General features: G+C 36.3%; 1 protein-coding gene across 1 annotated transcript; it reads left to right on the top strand.

Annotated features, from left to right (window-relative positions):
• Positions 1-7,911: 7,911 nt before the first annotated feature.
• Positions 7,912-19,757, top strand: wfdc1 (WAP four-disulfide core domain 1). Its single transcript, XM_060878161.1, has 7 exons — positions 7,912-8,396; positions 16,067-16,262; positions 16,515-16,598; positions 16,725-16,865; positions 18,115-18,165; positions 18,268-18,330; positions 18,751-19,757. The coding sequence occupies exons 1-6, from the start codon at positions 8,286-8,288 to the stop codon at positions 18,321-18,323; spliced, it is 639 nt and encodes a 212-aa protein (XP_060734144.1). The 5' UTR covers positions 7,912-8,285; the 3' UTR covers positions 18,324-18,330; positions 18,751-19,757.
• Positions 19,758-20,134: the final 377 nt, after the last annotated feature.

Below are 20,134 nucleotides of genomic sequence, written 5' to 3'. Positions count from 1 at the left end.
CAGGTTGTGTCCATGGATTCATGCTGTTGGAGCCAAATTCTGACCTTACCATCTGTGTACCTCAGCAAAAATTAAGATTCATCAGATCAGGCTACATTTTTCCAGTCTTTACCTGTCCAATTAAAGAAATGTCCATTACCAGAAGATGCTGGCCCATGTCTGCAAGATGTTTATGCACTGTCCTGCTGCCACATGATTGGCTGATTAATTAATTGCCAAAATGAATAGGTGTAAAATGTTCACAGTGTGTACAGTTACTAACACTAAAACAATTTAATTACGTTAATGAAATGCTAATTATTTTTGAATTTTGTTTTTTGAATTACGTGTTACGTACTAGGTTTTGTATATGCTTTATTGGAAGCTTAGCAAAGCTAGCTAATTGTACTAGAACATAGACTTACCAGGCGAATCTTTCGAAGCCATCTTTTCTACTTCCTTCGAAACTTTACTTTGCCTCTATACACATTTAATGAGATGTTGTATATATAAGGAAAAAATAAAATAACACAGATATATGTTTTTCTTCTGTTTTTTAAACAGTAAATGGTAACTAATCCCAGCGGTCTAATGAATCATTCGAGCCAATTGTTGGGACTTGTCAGCTTACTGTTTCATGCCTAATTTGCATAGAATTGAGAAAATGTTTCTGGCATTGCTATTGCTTTGTTACTAAAATTGTGGCTCAGTGTCACGCGCCTACAAGGAAAACTAATGGTCTCCTTTCTCTTTGTCGCTTATTAGTGTGGATGTGGGGAAAGGCCTCATGCTGCTGCATTATCCACAGACACCAAGGTTCAAGTAGATCAATTGCAATATAGAATTGCATAAGCAACACATAGTACATTGATACACAGGATAAACGCACATCTGTAGATTTCTGAGAAACATTTTCCCACATGCTGCAAAATACCCAACGTTCAATTAACACCTGTAGTGTTAATACAAATGAACACAAAACTGAGGTGTTAATTAAACACAGTAAGAATTTAATTGATGCAGAAGGTGATTCAGCACTCAGGATGTTAATATTGGAAACAAAGTGTACAGAAAAAGTTAAGTTAGCATCCTACATTTACATTTAAAGCTCATTAATATGTCTGTCTAATGAGTATCCCTTAGTATACAGTAGAGTCTATAAATACTATCAGTCTTAATCATTCTTAGAGAGAAATTAATACAGGAACACACAAAGTCTGAAAACCTCTCTGATGGAGTTGAGTAAATCATTTTTGTTGGAAATTCTGTGTTTTTAAGTTGTCCAGTTTGTTGAATAAAGTAATGTGTAGATACCTACATCAATTTTAATGTAAAACCATGTAACTATAGTAAAAAAAAGTGAATGCTTTATAAATTATTATGCTATTCAGTGTAGTATGCTAGAAATCTGTATACAAAATGCATGAAAAACAGGATAATTTATTTTTGATTGAAAGGAACTTCATCACTTGTAATATTTGCGGTCATGGACACGGCATAATCATTTATTCAGCTGTATGTTAAAACCAAGCCTTAAATGTGATTCTGCGTGTGTACACACTTTCTTTGTAGAATGTGATGTTTGGAAAGCTTTCTTTGGTACATTTTCAGTTTAAAATCATGTTCACTAGAAGATGTTGTGCTTTCTTTCTAAATGTCTTTGGCTTTGAGAGCATCTGAGTCTAAGAAGCCCAATTCAGAAACATTTAACTGATAACAATCTTTATTCAGTGAACTGTTTTTGAACGATGAACTGAAGCGATCTAAAGTTAACCTTTTCATCTAACATACAAACATCAAATATGCATGAGTGAGTTTTGAGTCATTTGCATTAAGGAGATTTAGGCAAAGAGGAATGCTCTTTCTGATTGCCCTCTAGTGCTGATCAGGAGTAAGCACTCAAAATAACTTTTTGTCCTACAAATCAGACTAGTACTACTAGCTCCATATCTAATCTGCGCTGTTATGTAGTGATCATAACGTAATTGTTCGTGAAAATGTTCCTAAATCTGTAAAGATAAGTGACCCCATAATCAAATTGTGTATAATGTTGTTTCGAGGCCTTAACACTAATGCATTCAGTAGTAAGTGCTATCTCTTAGACACATAAGCCACACATGTTTCTTGTTTATCCAGTGTTATGAAAGAGGATGCAGCCTCTCAGAGCAAAGTGATTTGTACAGGATTTCAAAGCATACTTTCAAGAGAATATAAGAAAATATCTTTTCCCAACATCTGATGTTTTTGGTAGGTTTTTTCATGGTTTTCACAGATAAGTGACTTTTAACCCAGAAAATATCTGAAGGCTTATGATAGAAATCTGACTCTTGGAATAACATAAATAAGTTCTGCTTCATCGCCTCTATAAATCTTGAAAATAAATGACACACTGAGGCTTGGCTATATTAAGCAGATTTACAAACAAGGCTTGCAGTCTTTAAAACATATATATTTTACATGACTCTCGCTCTCTCTCTCTCTCTCTCTCTCTCTCTCTCTCTCTCTCAGAGCAAAGTCTGAGAACATCTGTGTATATATATATAATATATTACAGTAGAAACACTCATCCAGTCACACACTTTTGTATTTCAGTGATACTCAAGCTTTTTGGAGCCACAAAACTCTTTAACTATACATTTCACAGATTTATTTATATATTTATAATATTCTGGCTATTATTGTACCTGTAAATGGGCATTCTGACTATTTATTAGAGACTGAAATCTTTAACACAGAACACATTAGATCAGAGCTGAAATTAATTACAGGCTGACTTATTGAATTGAATTGAAAAAACTTGAATTGAATTGAAATTATTTTAGTTATTGAGATTTGGATTAAACCCATTCAAATTGAAATGACCAGTCAAAAAACTAATAACTTTAAGAATTCAGTAATAAATGTAATAATTTTGGTTCATCAACCCCACATTGACCTTTCATTTAGTCTAAATCTTTAGTCATAATTTATTATTCAGTTATTCATCTAAAAGCATACTAATTAGTAACTATTAAAACTGTTCTCAGCAACTGTACAGATTTGAAAAATGAAGATGAAGTGAGGTTAGAAAAAGTATGATGTAACACTGGATCCTCTGATGAGAGTTTTACGGGTTAAGTGTCATTAATAAATTCATTTCAATTACCTGCTGAATGTGGATACAGCTCCCCAGGTAACAGTAGCATGCCAGATCTTCCCTTAAAGGGATATAGGGAGAGACTATATATATATATATATAAATATATATTTAAATTTTTTAATTATCTTTTTTTTTTTTATAAACAAGGCAGTCATAGAGAAGCAAACATACAGTCTCTCTCTCTGTCTCTGTCTCTGTCTCTCTCTCTCTCTCTCTCTCTCTCTCACACACACACAAACACACACACACACACACACACACACACACACACACACACCACTTAGAGAAGGAGGAGTACCCTCCTATTATCAGATAAAATGTGAAAAGGAAGATCAAACAAAATTGCCCCCACATTTCCGTCCTCACATCTAAAGATCCTGTTCCGGGGGGAAAAAAACAAAAAGCTTTTAGTCCTTTGAACCGTTTAACCTTCAATCAACCCTTTGGTTCTTGGCCTCTTACCTGCGGTTTGTGACTCTAAACAAATTAAATATGCTTTCAAATTGCCATATGTAAATTAGAATTCAGTGTTAAGGTGGTTTGATTGTAGATATCTAATCTTATGCACAACATTTTATTTTCTGTAATTGGAAGTCCAGACCTCAACAGTTAACAGTGTTGTGTTTCCAGAGTGACAGTGCCTAAGATCTTCCCAACAAAATCTTTTCTCATGTCAAAGCAGATTGGTTGTTTACATCTGTTTTCTCTGCCATCCAAGGAATTGAAAGAAGAAAAAAAAACATTGAACACACAAGGCACGCAATGCCACATGAATGAATCCTGAGACATTTTTTCTGCTGAACTTGAATGGACAGTGTCCTCTTTGAAGTTCCTAATTGGAAACAGTTGATTGGCCACAGCTAAGTGGCTCCATAGGATTCTCAATGGCTATGCCAACCTTAAACTCTCCCCTTTAAGCCAGGGCCCCTAAATATGACCTTGAGGGTGGACTCCCTGCCAGCTAGACCCTGTAGAAGCAACCAAATGCTTTCTGTGTGACCTCGATCACATGGGTCATCGTGTGGAATTCAACTTGGCTGTAATTCAAAGAGGGTGAACTGAGCGTGTATGGCTTAAGGATCAAGTGATAGAATACTGTAACAGTGCAGTAGCTTACAATAAAACAACAGGAGAGACTTCACTGATATCCACTGGAAGGTTAAATAATGAAGGACACCTTCAAGCCACCAGGACGGAAAGAAAATCAGAACTAGGAACCATGCTGAGTAAAAGAGTGAAGCTAAAAACAAGAGGAAATCAATTGCAAGAGAAGAAAATGCCCCAGCAGAGTACCTTCTTTTTATATTTTCCCTTTCTTTTTCTATTGTTTTCTCTTCTCTCTGCTCATAAGGTGGCTAGGTGGTGCTGATTAGAGCAGATGTAGGAATATTGCCTAATTCCGAGTGATATGGACAGCTGTAGGAGGTTAGGATAATGAGCTCGTAGTGGGGCACAAACTCACAAGCCTGGGAGGCTGTAAAGCTAAACTGCATCTCAAACACTTTTCTCAGGATAAATGGAGAAACCCTAACTGAATGAAGACTGTTAGCAGTATGTCACACATGATATTAGTGCTACATTAATGGGACAAATTGTACAGTATATACAGTATTTATTTATTTATTGATTTTCCTTTGGTTTCTATACTTCTGTAAAGCTGCTTCGAGACAATGTAAAATGTTAAGAACTATACAAATAAATTTAATTGTAATGAATTAAAAAAAAATATCTATGCTCTATATAACAAATCTGTAGGTTACTTTTAACTTATTTCTTTTCTATTTTTGAAAGCATGGGTTGGCATTCGTAAGGTAAAAAAAGTTGTATATTTAACTTATATACCTAATTAAGACTATTAATTAATAAACCTCCATATGTTCTTGTTGAGCATCTCAATCCAGATTTAGTCCCAGTCCAGTTTTATTTATAAACTCTGCTCTTCTGGGAACGATTATCACTAGATGAAATGTGTATGTAGGGAATTTGTGTTCATTTACCCAGAAGAGCATTAGTCACCTCAGGCACTGATGTCACATGATCCAAGTTCATCCCAAAGGTCTTTAGTAGGGTTGAGGTCAGGGACCTGTGCAAGACACTTGAGTTCCACTCCAACCTTATCCATCATGTCTTCCTGGATCTCGGCTTGTGAACAGGGGCATTGTCATGCTGGAAAATGGATATATGGGCTGCTTAGTTGCAGTGCAGAGAAATTGTAGTGCTATAACATCCAAAGGCATCCTTGTGTGTTTCCATCTTTGTGGCAAGAATTTGATGAAGACCCTCAAATGAGTGTGAAGGTCAGGTGTTTACAAACTTTTGATCAAACAGTATATCTATAGCACCTTCTTCTTGATATAAAATACCTGTAAAATCATTTTATTAATGCTTGAATCCATTTAATATCTTATACATCTCATTTGCTGAAGACATCGAGAGGAAGAAAAGTACGTTCTCTTATTGTTGTTTCTGTAGTTTTAATGATATTGTATTGTGGACAGAGGAGACCACTTTCTAACGTTCTACAAATTATAAATTGAAGTCTTAGTGACTTTGTCATTACTATGGATGCTATTTCCTTTTTGCTAATTCTATTCTAAAAAGTCAAATCTGTGAGTTCAAATATTGTAAAGCACAATAAAGCTCAATTTTCTTGAGATGGGTTAACACAATTTTTTTAACACATTTGTTAACAGATTAACAGAAGTTCAAGAATCTTTGCATTTCACATACACACTTGCCAGGTTCATACAAATCACACCAGTTATGCCTACATGCACATTCTAGGTATTTATATAAGACACACAGACAGTGAAATGAATGAAGACTAAACAAGAAACTCTGATGGCGATGCAGCATTTTTTTTTCTATTACAACCAGAACATCCTCACACACATATCTCTGGTCTCTCTCCAAAGAAAACTGAATGGTGCCAGGCCTTTTGTTTCCTTTATCAAGACATAGATCATGAACCTTATTCACAGACAAGAGGCAGATAAAATCACAGGTTTAAACAAATGCACTCTAGATGAGGGTAATCACTTATTTTGATGCACTGCATTCTGCTACACATCTGCAAACCTGTGGGGTTCAGAGAAATTAGATGACTATCAACTCATCTTAGAAAGATAGCAGATATACTGTCACAATTATTACATATGTTGAAAACAACGTTATATATGAAGGGATTTATAGTAACCGCAATCTCTTTTAAAGTCAGGTGTAGATTACTGTAAGGCAAATATATATATAATTAAATAATAAATAATTAATATAAGCATAAAAATAATATATTGTGGCTTCAAAAATAATCACCTCAATACAAGCAATAAAATTATATCATAAAGTAGTCTGCTTAGTTTAAATTTACTGCTTCACATGTAAAGAAATTCTAGAAAGTGTAACGCAAAGGTGCTTCCCAAAATAATAAATAGTCTATAATTATATAAAAATAATATATATTATTGTTTATACACATGCCCTTTCCTCCACATATAGTATTGAACGAGAAATTGGTTCACTTAACCATTCATGATTAAATTCATATGTCTCACATTTCATGTCAACTTTCATCTTCATATGGTTCACTTCTGCTCAGCAGATGTTGCTGATTGTTCAAGCAGAAAAAAGGGTGTGCTGGAGCCTTCTCCGCCGAGCCTTCACGTTTCCAGATTCAGCATCAATGTTAATGAGTCTGTATTTATAATCGTATTCATATTGGATAAATGACTGACCTGACCATGGTGTCTGTTCTACTCAGCTCCATCTGGTTGAGTCCAGCTGGAACACTAGCAAGTTGGAAGCATGGGACCGTAGCAGAACATCTCTGAAAGCAAAGGCACACCTGTTGTGACACAAACTGACTCTGTTTTCTCTATCTGTTCATTTATTATATTGTTAAGAAGTCTAATTATTACAAACCACTAACACAGCATGAATAATGATCACAAGGTGATATTCGCTATGCGATGTTTGCAAACAATTTACTTTTTGTATGTAGAACATGATATATTTTTAACTTAGTGCTTTTTACCTGTGATCAGGAAAAACAACTTAAACCCTGTTGCTTTGCCAAACTGATAATTCCAATGAAAGCAAGACCGAATTGATCTGTTTTTCCCGACCACTGTTGAAAAGGCTATTGTCATTGCCTGTGCCGTGCAATTTGAACAAAATGCATGCTGTGAAAATTTTCATCGACCTCTCAGCTGCTCATATTGAAAAGACATGCTCATGCTTGAGCGTCCTCACTGTGAGAGTAATACATGGTGCTCATTTCTTGCTCTCTCCGTAATCTCACTTGGTCATGTCTCTCTGCAGTAAAATGGATAGTAACAGTGATTTGAGCTGTCTTTTTTTCCCTTTCAACACTATAAAAGTGGTTCACAGGGAGTAAGGCACAGCGGGGGGTGCCCTACTTTAAGAATGAACATTGATGTTCAAAGCCAAGAGGCCCCTTTTCTGTAGTTTAACACACATCATGCTTAAATAATGCGAAAATCTACCCTGACATTAAAGATAACGCACTCTTCAAACACACAGTCTCTGGATTTAGCAGATAGAGTACACATAAATACACAAATATACCTTTTCCATCACCTTGTATCTAATAATCCTGGATTTTATACCCATTTCTCTCTCTCTCTCTCTCTCTCTCTCTCTCTCTCTCTCTCTCTCCATGTGAAAGAACCACGTGCGTGCCATGCCAGAAGATATGTTTAACCCCTCCTCATAATATCCAACACAGAGGCAGCTGCCTCATTTCCCTCACTTTTCTATACTTCTTATACTTTCCTTCCCCTCACAACACCCCAACAACCCTCCCCACGCTCTAATACTGCGTCTCCTCTCACCTTCCCTCTATTTTGTTCTGCCAGACATAAAGCCCTCTTCAGTATGAGCGAGTTTGTGTAAGTGCAACAAGGACAGAGACCTCAAGCCAGAACTGGTTTACAGGCTGTGGGGCAACCACGAGGAAATACATGCATTCACTCACACGCTCACTTACACACAAACTCCAAAAGGAAACCACAGTATAAACACACACGGACAAAAAAAAACTGGCAAGAGTCGAGACAGCAAGACAAAAACTTTAAAGCGTGGGAGTCAAAAGGAGAGCAAGAAGAGGCGAAAAGACAGAAAAGAGAGGAGCAAGTGAAGGAGAAAGGCCATGGCAGGCACACAGATCCCAAGCCGGCTAGCCCTGATCGTCTGCCTGCTGCTGCTCGTCACCGGCACAGAGAGCAAACGCAGACTCAGGAGAAGAGGACTCAGCCAGAAGGTCAGGGTCAGATATTTATTCATTTTATGCATATCTACAGACACAGTCAAAATGAATTTAAAGTGAATGTGAAATATTTCAAGATTAAACATATGTACCATTTTATTTTTAAGAATCTTTCTGTTTTTATTCATATTCCTAGGGAATATTCAGATTGTACATGCATGCAACCTCAAATGTTTACTCCAAAATCTAGGTAAAGGCAAGGAGTTCTTATGAGAATATAAACTGTTTCTCCAGTCATTTGAGTGGAAATTTTAAACTGATATATGTAATGTTTCCTTCATTTTTATGATGGGAGCCAATACTTTAGGAGTTTACACAGGGTCTACTGGCAAAGTTTAGTTTAATGGGAAAGATGGAATGGTTTACAAAAAGCCTTAGGATCAAATGTCTTTATTCAAAGTTAATTTTACTGAATATATAGATTGTGTAAATGTGTCTGAGTAGTGTGTGTGTGTGTGTGTGTGTGTGTGTGTGTGTGTGTGTGTGTGAGTGTGTGTGTGTGTTCTCAGGCTTTCAAAGTGGGAATTTGTTTTGACATCTGCTTTTTAGCTCACATGAGCACAATAGGGGCTAAAGATGGACAGCGTATGTGATGCTGCACAGCTCTATTATCCTGACATGCACACTTTTAACAAAGCCGGTACATTTAGGACAAGTAGAGGCACTGGTTCATTTATTCAATCTTCCCCTATAAAAACATCATCTTTCCTTTCTGGCTTTTTATCTTTCCTTTTTTTTCTTTCTGGCTCTTTGCAAAATACTTCACATGAAATGATGAAGCGGGGTTGGACTATAGAGCATGATTAGGGCAGCCAGCCATAAGCATTTCTTTCTGTCTTGTTCCCCATAAAGCAGAAGCTCAGAAGGTGACATTTCCTACAGTGAAATTTTTATTGCAAATAAAGTGGATATTTGTGGATGTGCATGTCAAGCCAGTACTGTTCTCTGTGTGGTCCACCTGGCACTGAGCTTCCTTCTGATTATATGCAGTAATATGCAGCATAGAAAAGCTAATGCATTTTGGGATTTGTGCACACATGACCCAGCAAAAAATTCTGCACGCCTAAGCAAAAGTACGCCACATTAACAGCACTGAATGTTCACTAAATTTCACATCCTGCAGTCAGTGAGACTTGAATAATAACCAAACAGGACTAAAGGAAGGACACAGAAACACCATGTCGGCTGGATTAAGGGTGAAGCTGGAGTTCCTAGACTTTAGTTAGTGTTTAGTGAAATGTTGGACTTGTCAGGAAGATTCACTGCACTATTTCAGCTTCAGTAGAGAGAGCTTCAGTAGAAGTATGGCTGAAGGAACAGAAGAGATAGAACCAGCCGTCACACTGCATGGCTTTTCTCATAGCATTTTGCAGGCCTGGGTAATAAATCAACATGTCTCTGAGAGCTATTCACCAGATATATATACAGTAGGTGAGTGGGGGAAGGTGAAAGAACAAGCTGGATGAAGGGATACTCAGAAATATTTCTGTATGATCCAAACAAGAAATTAGTGACAGAGAAAAACTTGTAACTACCAGCCTTACTGCTTGCATTACTGTTTATCTTGGGTTGAGAATATACAGTATTATAAGTAGATACATGTTGTGCTTATAATGCATGCCAGGGCATGTACAGGGACGTGTGACCTCCATAGCATCTGTACACACCTATTTATTTCGCAGATTCAGACTGATTTTGACAGCAACAAAAAAAAAAAAAAAAAGGGGGAGATGTTTTGGGTAGAGGCACACACAATGTCTGTCAGTTAGGGTTTTACCATGATGTTTTTCTGCTGCCCTAAATATTGACAATGCAACCACATCATCTGTAGGCTGTGTTTATAGAAATCTTCTCAGCAAGCTGAAAATGACATAGCATTTAATTCAAAGTATTTCCGACTTTCTACAAAAGTCCAACTGAAATAATGAGTCCTGCCTTGTAAGTTTGCTTGTAAGTGTTTTTTATAGTAGTATTTTTTAAAAACATGACATTCTAAATACTTAATGGTGTAAATGACTGTATGGTTATAATGTTGCAGCAGTGTTGTAAGAACATTTCTAAAGATTTACTTGAATAATCAGAGAATATTCAGTAATAATTTATTCTGAGACACAAAATATGTTATAATTTTATTGTTCAGAAAACGAAAATTGTTAGCTGGGATGTGTGTGGGGTAGAACATTACGATTATCTACCCAGTGGAGGGTAGAACCCACTAAACAGAATCGGGATGAATCGCAATCCTGATCAGCAAACAAATTCAGAATCGTCTAAGGAAATGTCTGTTCATTAGATTTTTTTAAAAATGCCTGAAAACTTTTTTGTAAATTCATATGAATGTATGTCATTTGTATTGATTGGACATGGGATAGAAGTATGAAACATTATTTCTCTCTTTATTTAAAAGGTTTCTACATTATACAGAGTTCATAACATATTCATAAGTATTGCATAAATATTTTATAAAGCAATACTGAAGGATTTATGAATTCAAAACTTGATTTTCTGGGACATTTATTGCTTTAAACAAAACAAGAGTAAAGCCATCAGATACCATTAATGGCTAAGAATATTGTTTAAAACCTTTTATCTCAGAAGTTATTATTTTTGACTTTTGTGTAGTTTTGTGTAATTGATGTATCTTCATAAAGGAATTAGAAAAAAGCTGAAATGCAGGTGCTCTATTTCAAAATGTTTCTTAAGCACCACTTCAATACAACTTGAATTATTTACAAAGCCGGCATGCCAACTGAATGACTGATTTCAGTGCCCTTCAACTAAAGTGGTAATCAAATTTGCTTTTATAACAGTGTTATGCAGCATTATATATAGCTTCTGCAACTTTCTCAGATTAAAAACAAACTTATAACTAATAAACAAAATGACATTAACAAAAGACAACTGATACAAATCCATGGTTGTTCTCTTCTCTATTTCATGTAAAAATAATTCATAGGTTTTCTGTTTCTCTTTTCCTCTCAATGATTAGCTATTTTATCCTGCCATGTGCCCAGTGTTGATGGATGAATGAATGAATGGATGGATGGATGGATGGATGGATGGATGGATGGATGTGAAAATCTAAAAGTTGTAGATGGACTGATCTTTAAATATAAAATCTTCTAAATGAAAATCTACATGTCTTCAACCAAAATGTAATTTTGCTTCAACAATGAAAAGTATTCAAATGGTTCCTAGTTGCACTCTGAAGACCTTTGAACCTTAAGCGAGTTAACAAAGCCACAGTCATGTGTTCACTCTTCAGCAGACTGCGCAGTAATCTCAGTCAGCTGAAGAGGTAATCATTCAGAACTGTAACATTTTGGTAATGTTACTCAATTAGTTCATTACAGCTTCCTGGCTACAAAGGAACAGGATTTTAGGATGGCATGACCAACATGTAGTTATCACTGAAGCAAAAGCAGTTTTTGCAATTTGGTTTAGATGCACAGCCAAATCACTAATCATTCCAAAGCATGACTACAGTCCAGGGTTTATGATAGGATAGGATGAGCTTGAGGAAATAATTAGAAGGAATTAACTTCACTGTCAAAGGAATGGAGGCTGTGCACTTTCCTCTGAGCTGCCAATCACTTGTAAGATCCTCCTCCTAGTTTTGAGTCAAGGTCAAGCAGCAAGCAATCAGCCAGATGTAGGAAAGAAAAAGAGTTCATTGTGTACACTGCTTCCCCAGATGTGCAGGTATGAAATTAAAATTTAAAGCACACTTCAACACTCAAAGTCCTCCGAGACAGGAATCAAGTAAAAATCCATTCAATTATTTCCAGCAAAATAAAAAACACTGAACATCACAGCATCTTGCTATATTTATTGCAAAAAATATTCTTAATTTAAAACTTTGAAATTGTTTTTATCATAAGTTACTTCATATCATATAACTCTAATTGGTCAAAAAAAAAAAACAACCTCTCACGACCTAAATGTGGACAGCAGATTTAAATCACAAATCTGTTTAGGAGTCTCTCAAGACTGCAGCTAGTCTGCGGTTGTCCCACTGTGAGAGACGATGTAGCCAGTAAATACTTTCATCATGGAGCTGCTGACATCCCTACATTAGAGGAGAAGGAAACAAACAGGAAGAAAATCATCCCAGCTTGCATAATAACACACAGTCTTATGGAGATCCCAGGACCATTAACTACAAACAGGAAGGAGATACTACAAGATACTGAAAGATAATCTATTTAATTGTAAGAGCTATGAATGAAGTCAGACTGTCTGGGCCACAGTGTCTATCCCAGTTGTAACTAAAGTACGCTATTCCTAATTAGGCAGAAGGATCACTGTGTTAAAATAAACTGCCATTTTTAAAAAAGCTTAAGTGACCAGCAGATGAGAAACATTTTGGTTGGAAGAACGATGCATAAAAAAACGATCATTTAGCTTAACCAAGTCATCAGATTATGTAAAGTTCTAGACCCATTTTGTTCTGGCTTCAGTATGAAAATGAAGAGAAGAAGTGTAAAGAAACGTAAGAGAAGATAAGTGAGCAAAAGGATGCAGTTTTTTATTTTTTACTTATAAGACAAACATATAAATTATATTAACAAGACATTTAATGTGTGTCACAAACAGTAAAAACATACTGTATAACTAGTCAGCTGCTGCTTGTGACCACAGATTCGAGCAGAATAGGGTGACATTATTAACAACATAGCCTCAAACAAAATGAAGTCACTAAGCAGTTCAGTGTCAACAACATAGTAATGCAGTATAATCATTTTCAGTAGATTTACATGAACTTGTGGTAATACACCAGATGAATTTCCCAAAGAGCTAATATCACTAACCAGGGTTGTCCAGGAAAAAATGTCCATGTCATGGCAGCAGAAAAGGACACAGGTGCAGGTATAAAGAGCTTTATTGGAACTTGCAAACAAAACAAAGAGGTAATCCAGAAGCAATGTCAAAGTCAAGGCAAAGGCCAGGGAGTGAACAAACAACATGAATTAGGGCAGGAAAAAGCAAGGTGAGAACACCAGAAACGAGATCAAAAGAAAGTCCATCAATAACCACCAGCTTGGTATAGACTGGTATTTCAACACAGAGCCTATACTTTGCAATGAAAGTGTGAACTGAATGACCTTATATACTGTGAGCTTGGATACGGTGTAATTGAGTCCAGCTGTTTGTGATCAGGTAATCAGGTGAGTATGGACAGGAGAGAGTCTTGCCTGCTTATACTCCGAAGTAAAGGTATGTACTCTTTTTGTGAAGAAAACTACATGCGTTTGAGTGTGTAGCAAAAGAGTGTGCAAGGACTGGGACATATTAACATGTCTCATGAAAGAAGATAGCATTGTTGCAGAGTTATATAAAAACAAAGTCCTCACTGCATTTCAGCTGTTCTTATTCATTATATTTTACGTAATTTATACTTCAGAAGTTTTATTTTTTTATTTATTTTCACACATTCACAGATTTACACCTTTCTAAAATTTGTTTTAGGATTTGTGGGTGACGTTAGATGAAAAAGTGTCCATGGATCCACACTTTAAAATACTAATAATTGGAACAGAATGATTCTGAATTGAACACTGAATTGGGACTGCAATGTTGTAATCTTTGGTGTCAATGTGTGTAGGAGTTCCACAATGACATAACAGTTCAGCCCAACTTCATATCAAAAACTACAGAAAAATGAAATTATCCAACATTGGGGTTTTTAAAAATAAAATAATCATTTTTTTCTTTCTTTTCTTTTTCTATGGACAAAACATCACTGCGGTGCACATTTCTAATGCACAGACCCTCTAACGTATTCTCTTGAATTTAGTTTAGTCTAGTTCCCACCTACCAGTTTAGTCTTCACTATCATACAACACCTACCGGCCCAGGGGGATGAAAATTATCAAGTGAAGCCTGATTTTTATTCCAATTTTATTCCAATTATTTGCTATAAAACAAGATCTCCACGAAAAATGGCCATAGAGAATAAGCAAAATACAGCATGATTAGACCTCTTATTGGATTCTTTATATTTCTGTCCTGAATGCAAATTAAATAAATCAAATAACTTGTATGCCCAGTGTCCTCAGCTGCCTTCTAATGCAGTATATCAACTGAAAAAGTGCTGATCTGTACTCCTTTTATACAGCAAATGTTTGTCTATTTGATATAAACACTTAACTGCTTGAATATCCATTCCAAACATTTGCTTTCATTTTAACGGTTGTTTCACCGCCAAAGAAATAAACACACAAGGCAGCCTTGCCTTATCCTGCTTCAATATCACATCAGAAAGTTAGTGCTATTTTAATGTGGGTTGGTTTTTGCATACATTAGATTAATTCTATCAATAGAAGTTAATATGTAAATAATAGTGCAAATGTCATCATGACTTTGGCGTATATGAGTTTTACTGGATTTATTGACAATTGGGGAGTTTTGGAGTAGTTTTAAACTGCAAGGTACAGTATATGCATCGGTCACACAGACCTGGCAACCCTGCATCAAAGTACACTGGCACTCTGAGACAGAAACACTTCTGTATCTACATTCAGGGTAGATTTAACCTGCAGAATGCAGACTAGATTACAATTTATCCTTTTTCCTACATTCAGAGGTTAACTGCCAAGATGATTAAGCAGTCCTGGATTGTAGTCAGGCATAAAGAAAGGACAATAGTGAGGCGAGGTTATGAGACAGAGACAATTCTGTCAAAAACAGTACCTCTTATTGGAAACCTGGCTCTAGACCATTTTCGAAGTCAAGCCTTTGTGGAATTAGCCCACATCCTTCAACTCCTGCAAAAAGAGAACGGAAATTCTATTGCAAATCCCTATGGCCTTTTCCCCTTTTAAAGGGGAACAGTGAAGAACAGTGTCTCTATTATACTATAGGTAGGCAAACAGTAATAACAGTAAATCTCTTGTCCTGAACTTTAACGTCATGGGGGTCCCCGGTTCGCCTTTCTATAGAAAGCATAGAAAGAATGCCAAGATCAGAGAACTAAGAGCAGTGCATACAGGGCTGCTTTACAGACCTTGATTCACATGAATACAAATCCCTGGCAGAGCTACAGCATAGCCTACGCCCAAGTGAGACAGGGAAAGGGGCCTCTTAACATGATTCATCTGTGCAGAATTCACTATTTATTTGAATACTTACACACTGTTGAGAATGTGGTTAGCACGATATCTAAATGATTATTAATCTGAGACATTTGAGAACACTGTGAGAAATGAGTCTGCACCTACAAAGGTTTAGGTGTTGAAGCCAAAGTTATAAGAAAGTACAAACTGCGCCATCTATAGGACTTGATGATGCCAGGATTAACTACAAACTTAGAAACCAGTCAACCATTAAGTGTGTAGAAGAAGAACAACAGTTTTTAGATTGCGTGGCATGTCAAAGTTTCTAGAACAGGATCCTGAAGACCCTCAGAAATAAACACAATACTTTTCATTGTCACTGATGTGGTACAATGAAGGGTACTTGTTTTGTACCTTATCTTTGACCTTTAAATGTGAATGTAGTGTAGTTGTGATAATAATTTAAATTACATAATTGAATACTAAGGACCACACCTTCCATATTAAATTAAATTTGCAAAAGATCCCTTCCTAATCAAACAATACAGCTTATTACCTTTATTTGTGAGAATGTATGATTAATAAGGATTGTTCTGACTTTCCCTGCAGGACTATGAGTACCCAAACAACTCCCAGTCCACTCAACACCAGAAGAGTGATCGGTGCCCACCTCCACCTCAGATGCTTCCTGAGAGGGCGTGTGAGGTTCCAAGCTGTCGCTCGGACTCAGTGTGTGAAAGGCACAAACGCTGCTGTTACAATGGCTGCATCTATGCCTGTCTGGAATCAGTTCAGCCTCCACCTGGTAGGAATAAACACCCACATGCAGACATACATACAGTCATCAATCCGAAGCACAAAAATGGTGGTCAGTCCAGGAGTCCAGGAAGTAGCAAAGGCAGGCAGTAACATCTAATTATTTTTGGTGTATTTGAGGACTCTCTGGAAGTTACTATATTAAACTGTGTAGAACTAGAGTTAAATGCAGTTAGAGGTTCCCTTTTTAACAAAAGTTTTCCAAAGGTTTGCTCACACTGTGTTTCTGTGTATTGATCAGTGCTGGACTGGTTGGTGCAGCCAAAGCCAAGATGGCTTGGTGGAAATGGCTGGCTCTTAGACGGACCAGAGGAGGTTCTCCAGGGTGAGTAGTAATCATCATCATCATATAATGTAAACCTCCAATACACCACAGACCTGATCATATAACAGCTTTTATTATGTATATTTATCTACCAACATGCTGTTATCTTTATTTTGGTGTTTGTAGCTGAGGCGTGCAGCACCACAGAGGATGGGGATGAGCCCTTACACTGTCCTACCGGATATGAATGCCACATCATTAACCCTGGAAACCCCACCGCAGGCATTCCCAACCGAGGCCAGTGTATCAAACAGAGAGGAAACGCGGGTCTGAATTCAGCTCAGTTATCTCATATCCTGTTCATCATCTTATTTGTGAAAACCAGTCAGATATCAATGTAAATGAGTTCCTTTAAAATAGCTGAAATAACTGAGGTTTTGGTGAAAATTAGGGTTTTTATATCTAATGCATACTTTAAGGTCTCTACTGTAAGAAGCTATACATTTATAATTTTTCACCAAAATGATTTGGATATGCTGTTTTGTTTAATTTATTTAATTATTTTATTAATCTCCCTGCAAAGATCAAGAAAGTGATGGGTAAGAAGCCTGTTTAACAAATTCAGTCTTAAATGCAGTCAACCTAAAGGTGTCTAAAACCTTTCAAGTGTGCTGTCATAGTGTGATCAAGTTGCTGGGCTGACTGCCATAGTGAAATGGATTTTAGCCTAATCAATTCAGTCTGTAATCAAATAGCAGTGTCAAAATGATCACAGTGCTCCTCCAGACAGAAAGGAATCTTTAAATGCAATTGTCTCCATTTTCACTTTTAGGATTAAGCAGATTTTAAAGTGCCAGAACTTACATCTGCTGGATTTTGCTGAAAAATAATTTCCGTATTTCCGAAACAATTTCCGTATTTCTGATAATGATGTTAAATCATAGACAAAAAAACTACACCATTAATAAAATAACACACACAGTAAGCCAATGAGAAAATGACAAAAATACATTTATTGATCAATTTAGTACAGCAATAAGGAATCAGAAAACTAACAAAGATATATGAGCAAAAACAAAACGGAGGCTCTGGGTTTCTGAACTATATAAAGAAGACTATAGTTTACCTGGTTCCATCCTGAGCTCAGGATACTGTATGTCTAACATTTCACATGTTCATTCAGTGTTTGTGTGGATTTTCTCCGGGTTCTCTGGTTTGCTCCAAATCCCTGCAGATAGGTTGAGTGACGAGAGTAAAATTAATGTGAGCAAGTGTATCATGCACTGTAATGTGCATAGCAGGTGTACAGGTGTCTCTTATAAATTGGACAATGCATGTACATATTCATTCATTCATTCATCTTCACTAAGCATGACCTGACCAGGATAAAGTGTTTACAGAAGATGAATATACTGTATATGTATTTATGGAGGTATTTCCCAGGCCACAAGTAAATACAGTAATTGCATGTACACTTGTAACTACTTAGAGAGATATAAAATATAGCTATAATGCTGTAATATAATATTGTGCACAACCTCTTCTACCTTAGCTATACTAACTGTTCTCCCTCTAGATGGTCGTAGCCTTAGGCAGAAGTACTTCAAAGAGCAAAAGGATTCCCTAGGTTAGTATTACTGCCAATTTATATCTACAGCAAATTAGTCATAGGAAGAAACCTCTAAGACTTACAATTTGTTTTTTAATCTTTGCTGTTTCTTCCTAACAGGAAGCAATGCCAATATTGCAGTGGGTTATGAGAAATATCACAAGCACTTAGGCTGAAACGCAGGTGAGGGTTGTTTGTTGTTGAAAAATGACATTGAAAATGTACTTGGCTGCGTGAGGAATCATACAGCTGTGAAGAGCATTTTATTAGCTCATCATTGCGTGCTAAAATAAATGGATCTGGATCTTGAGATTTTTTTAATATGCATATATTTCTGCTGTATCTCCCATATTTCATCGGAACGTTGGCAGTTCAATCAAAGGTCGTAAATTAAGATAGAAGGCATTTGGACTTGTTCAACACTATGAGAAATTCTTGATTTGTTGAGACGTCAATATTGTATTTTATATCATCCATGGATTATAATCTATTAATTCAGACTAATGCAGACCTGTATGCATTACCATTTTGCTGCATCATATTATAATTATCTACACACTACACATTAATGTTTTACATGAATATTCTCTTATTTTCTGATAGGTGACCTACACAACAAAACCAGTCAACACTTCTACAGAAACTGGATATCCTTAACTTTATTTGGTGCTTTATATTTGAGGTGCTGTAACATAGAAAAGTCATCATTTCCTTTCTCGTATATACACATACTGCTTAGTAAACAATAGAATTTGTTCTTCAGATTATTTGGAATATTTAAAGTATGATAAAGCTGAGAAAGTATCAAAGCTACATCTACCCTTATACACTTTCCCAGGCTCCGGAAACCAAAGAACACGTATGTGCACAAATACCTCAGGCATTATTTTATCATTCAAAAAATTGTCATAGATTCCTCCAAATTATTTACAAATTGTTATTTAGATTGGGAATGTTTTGGGATCCTCTAGGAGAAGTCTTCTGCAGCTGAGAATACTGTATGGATGCTTAGGAAACAGATATTCATCCTGTTCTCACTTAGTCTCAGCAGCAAATGAAATTTCTTGGAAATAATTTTTCTCTGTACAATTTGAGTGCCTTGGAACCAGGGGCGGTTCTAGACCTTTTTTAGGGTGTCTCCAGCCCCCTGTCTGTCATCTCAGCCACCCTAAGACTATAAGTATAATTTTTACTTTCATAAATAAACAATAAAAATTACGTTAAAATGCAGGACATGTCGTGGATGGGAAAGAAAATTATTTATCAGTTTGACCCAAGAGCGATTTTTTTACTTTGCTTTTACGCGCGTGCGTTGTAGTCTTTCAAAAGTGCGTTATTTGAACGAAGAAGCACAGGTACGCGCAGCGTGCACGCGCAGTCAGAGCTGGAAGCGTTTATCTATAATGTTAATCGCCGCAAAGACGGCAACCAAAAGCAGTGAAATTTCACTTTTCTTATTACCAGAGTGGTCATATAATATAAAACTCTTCTTGTTTTAAATTCTCACTGAGGGCTAAGCCCCCCTAAAGCCCCCTAAGCACTACTTCGCCTAATTATTGGATGGAAGTAAGCGGTTTCAGACGCAGATGAAATAAATAAATAAATAAATATACACACTAACTCCTAGAGACTCCTTCCTAAAATCTGAAATAATTATAAAAAAAGATACAGATGCTATAACAGACCCTGTGTTATAATATATTACTAAGTTATAAGTAATATTTACTACATTATGTCACCTGACATGCTGTATAATATATGATCACGTGATCATAATTACATACGTACAATACCTTCATATGGATTTTTAGATAGAATTTTGGTTTTGTATAATGTTAAAACTGCAGCAATAAAACATCATGAATACAGAAGGTGCTACAGAAATTTGCAGTACTTTTGCAAATCCTGTGTGAATAAAATCTCTGTTTTTTTCCTGCAGTCTACAGCACGCGTCATTATTCATCTGCCTTAATGTCAAGTTTATATT

This window comes from Tachysurus vachellii, chromosome 9 (genome assembly GCF_030014155.1).
Source record: "Tachysurus vachellii isolate PV-2020 chromosome 9, HZAU_Pvac_v1, whole genome shotgun sequence".
NCBI lineage: Eukaryota > Metazoa > Chordata > Actinopteri > Siluriformes > Bagridae > Tachysurus > Tachysurus vachellii.
The sequence above is the reverse complement of the archived record's forward strand: the minus strand, read 5'-3'. Positions and strand labels throughout refer to the sequence as shown.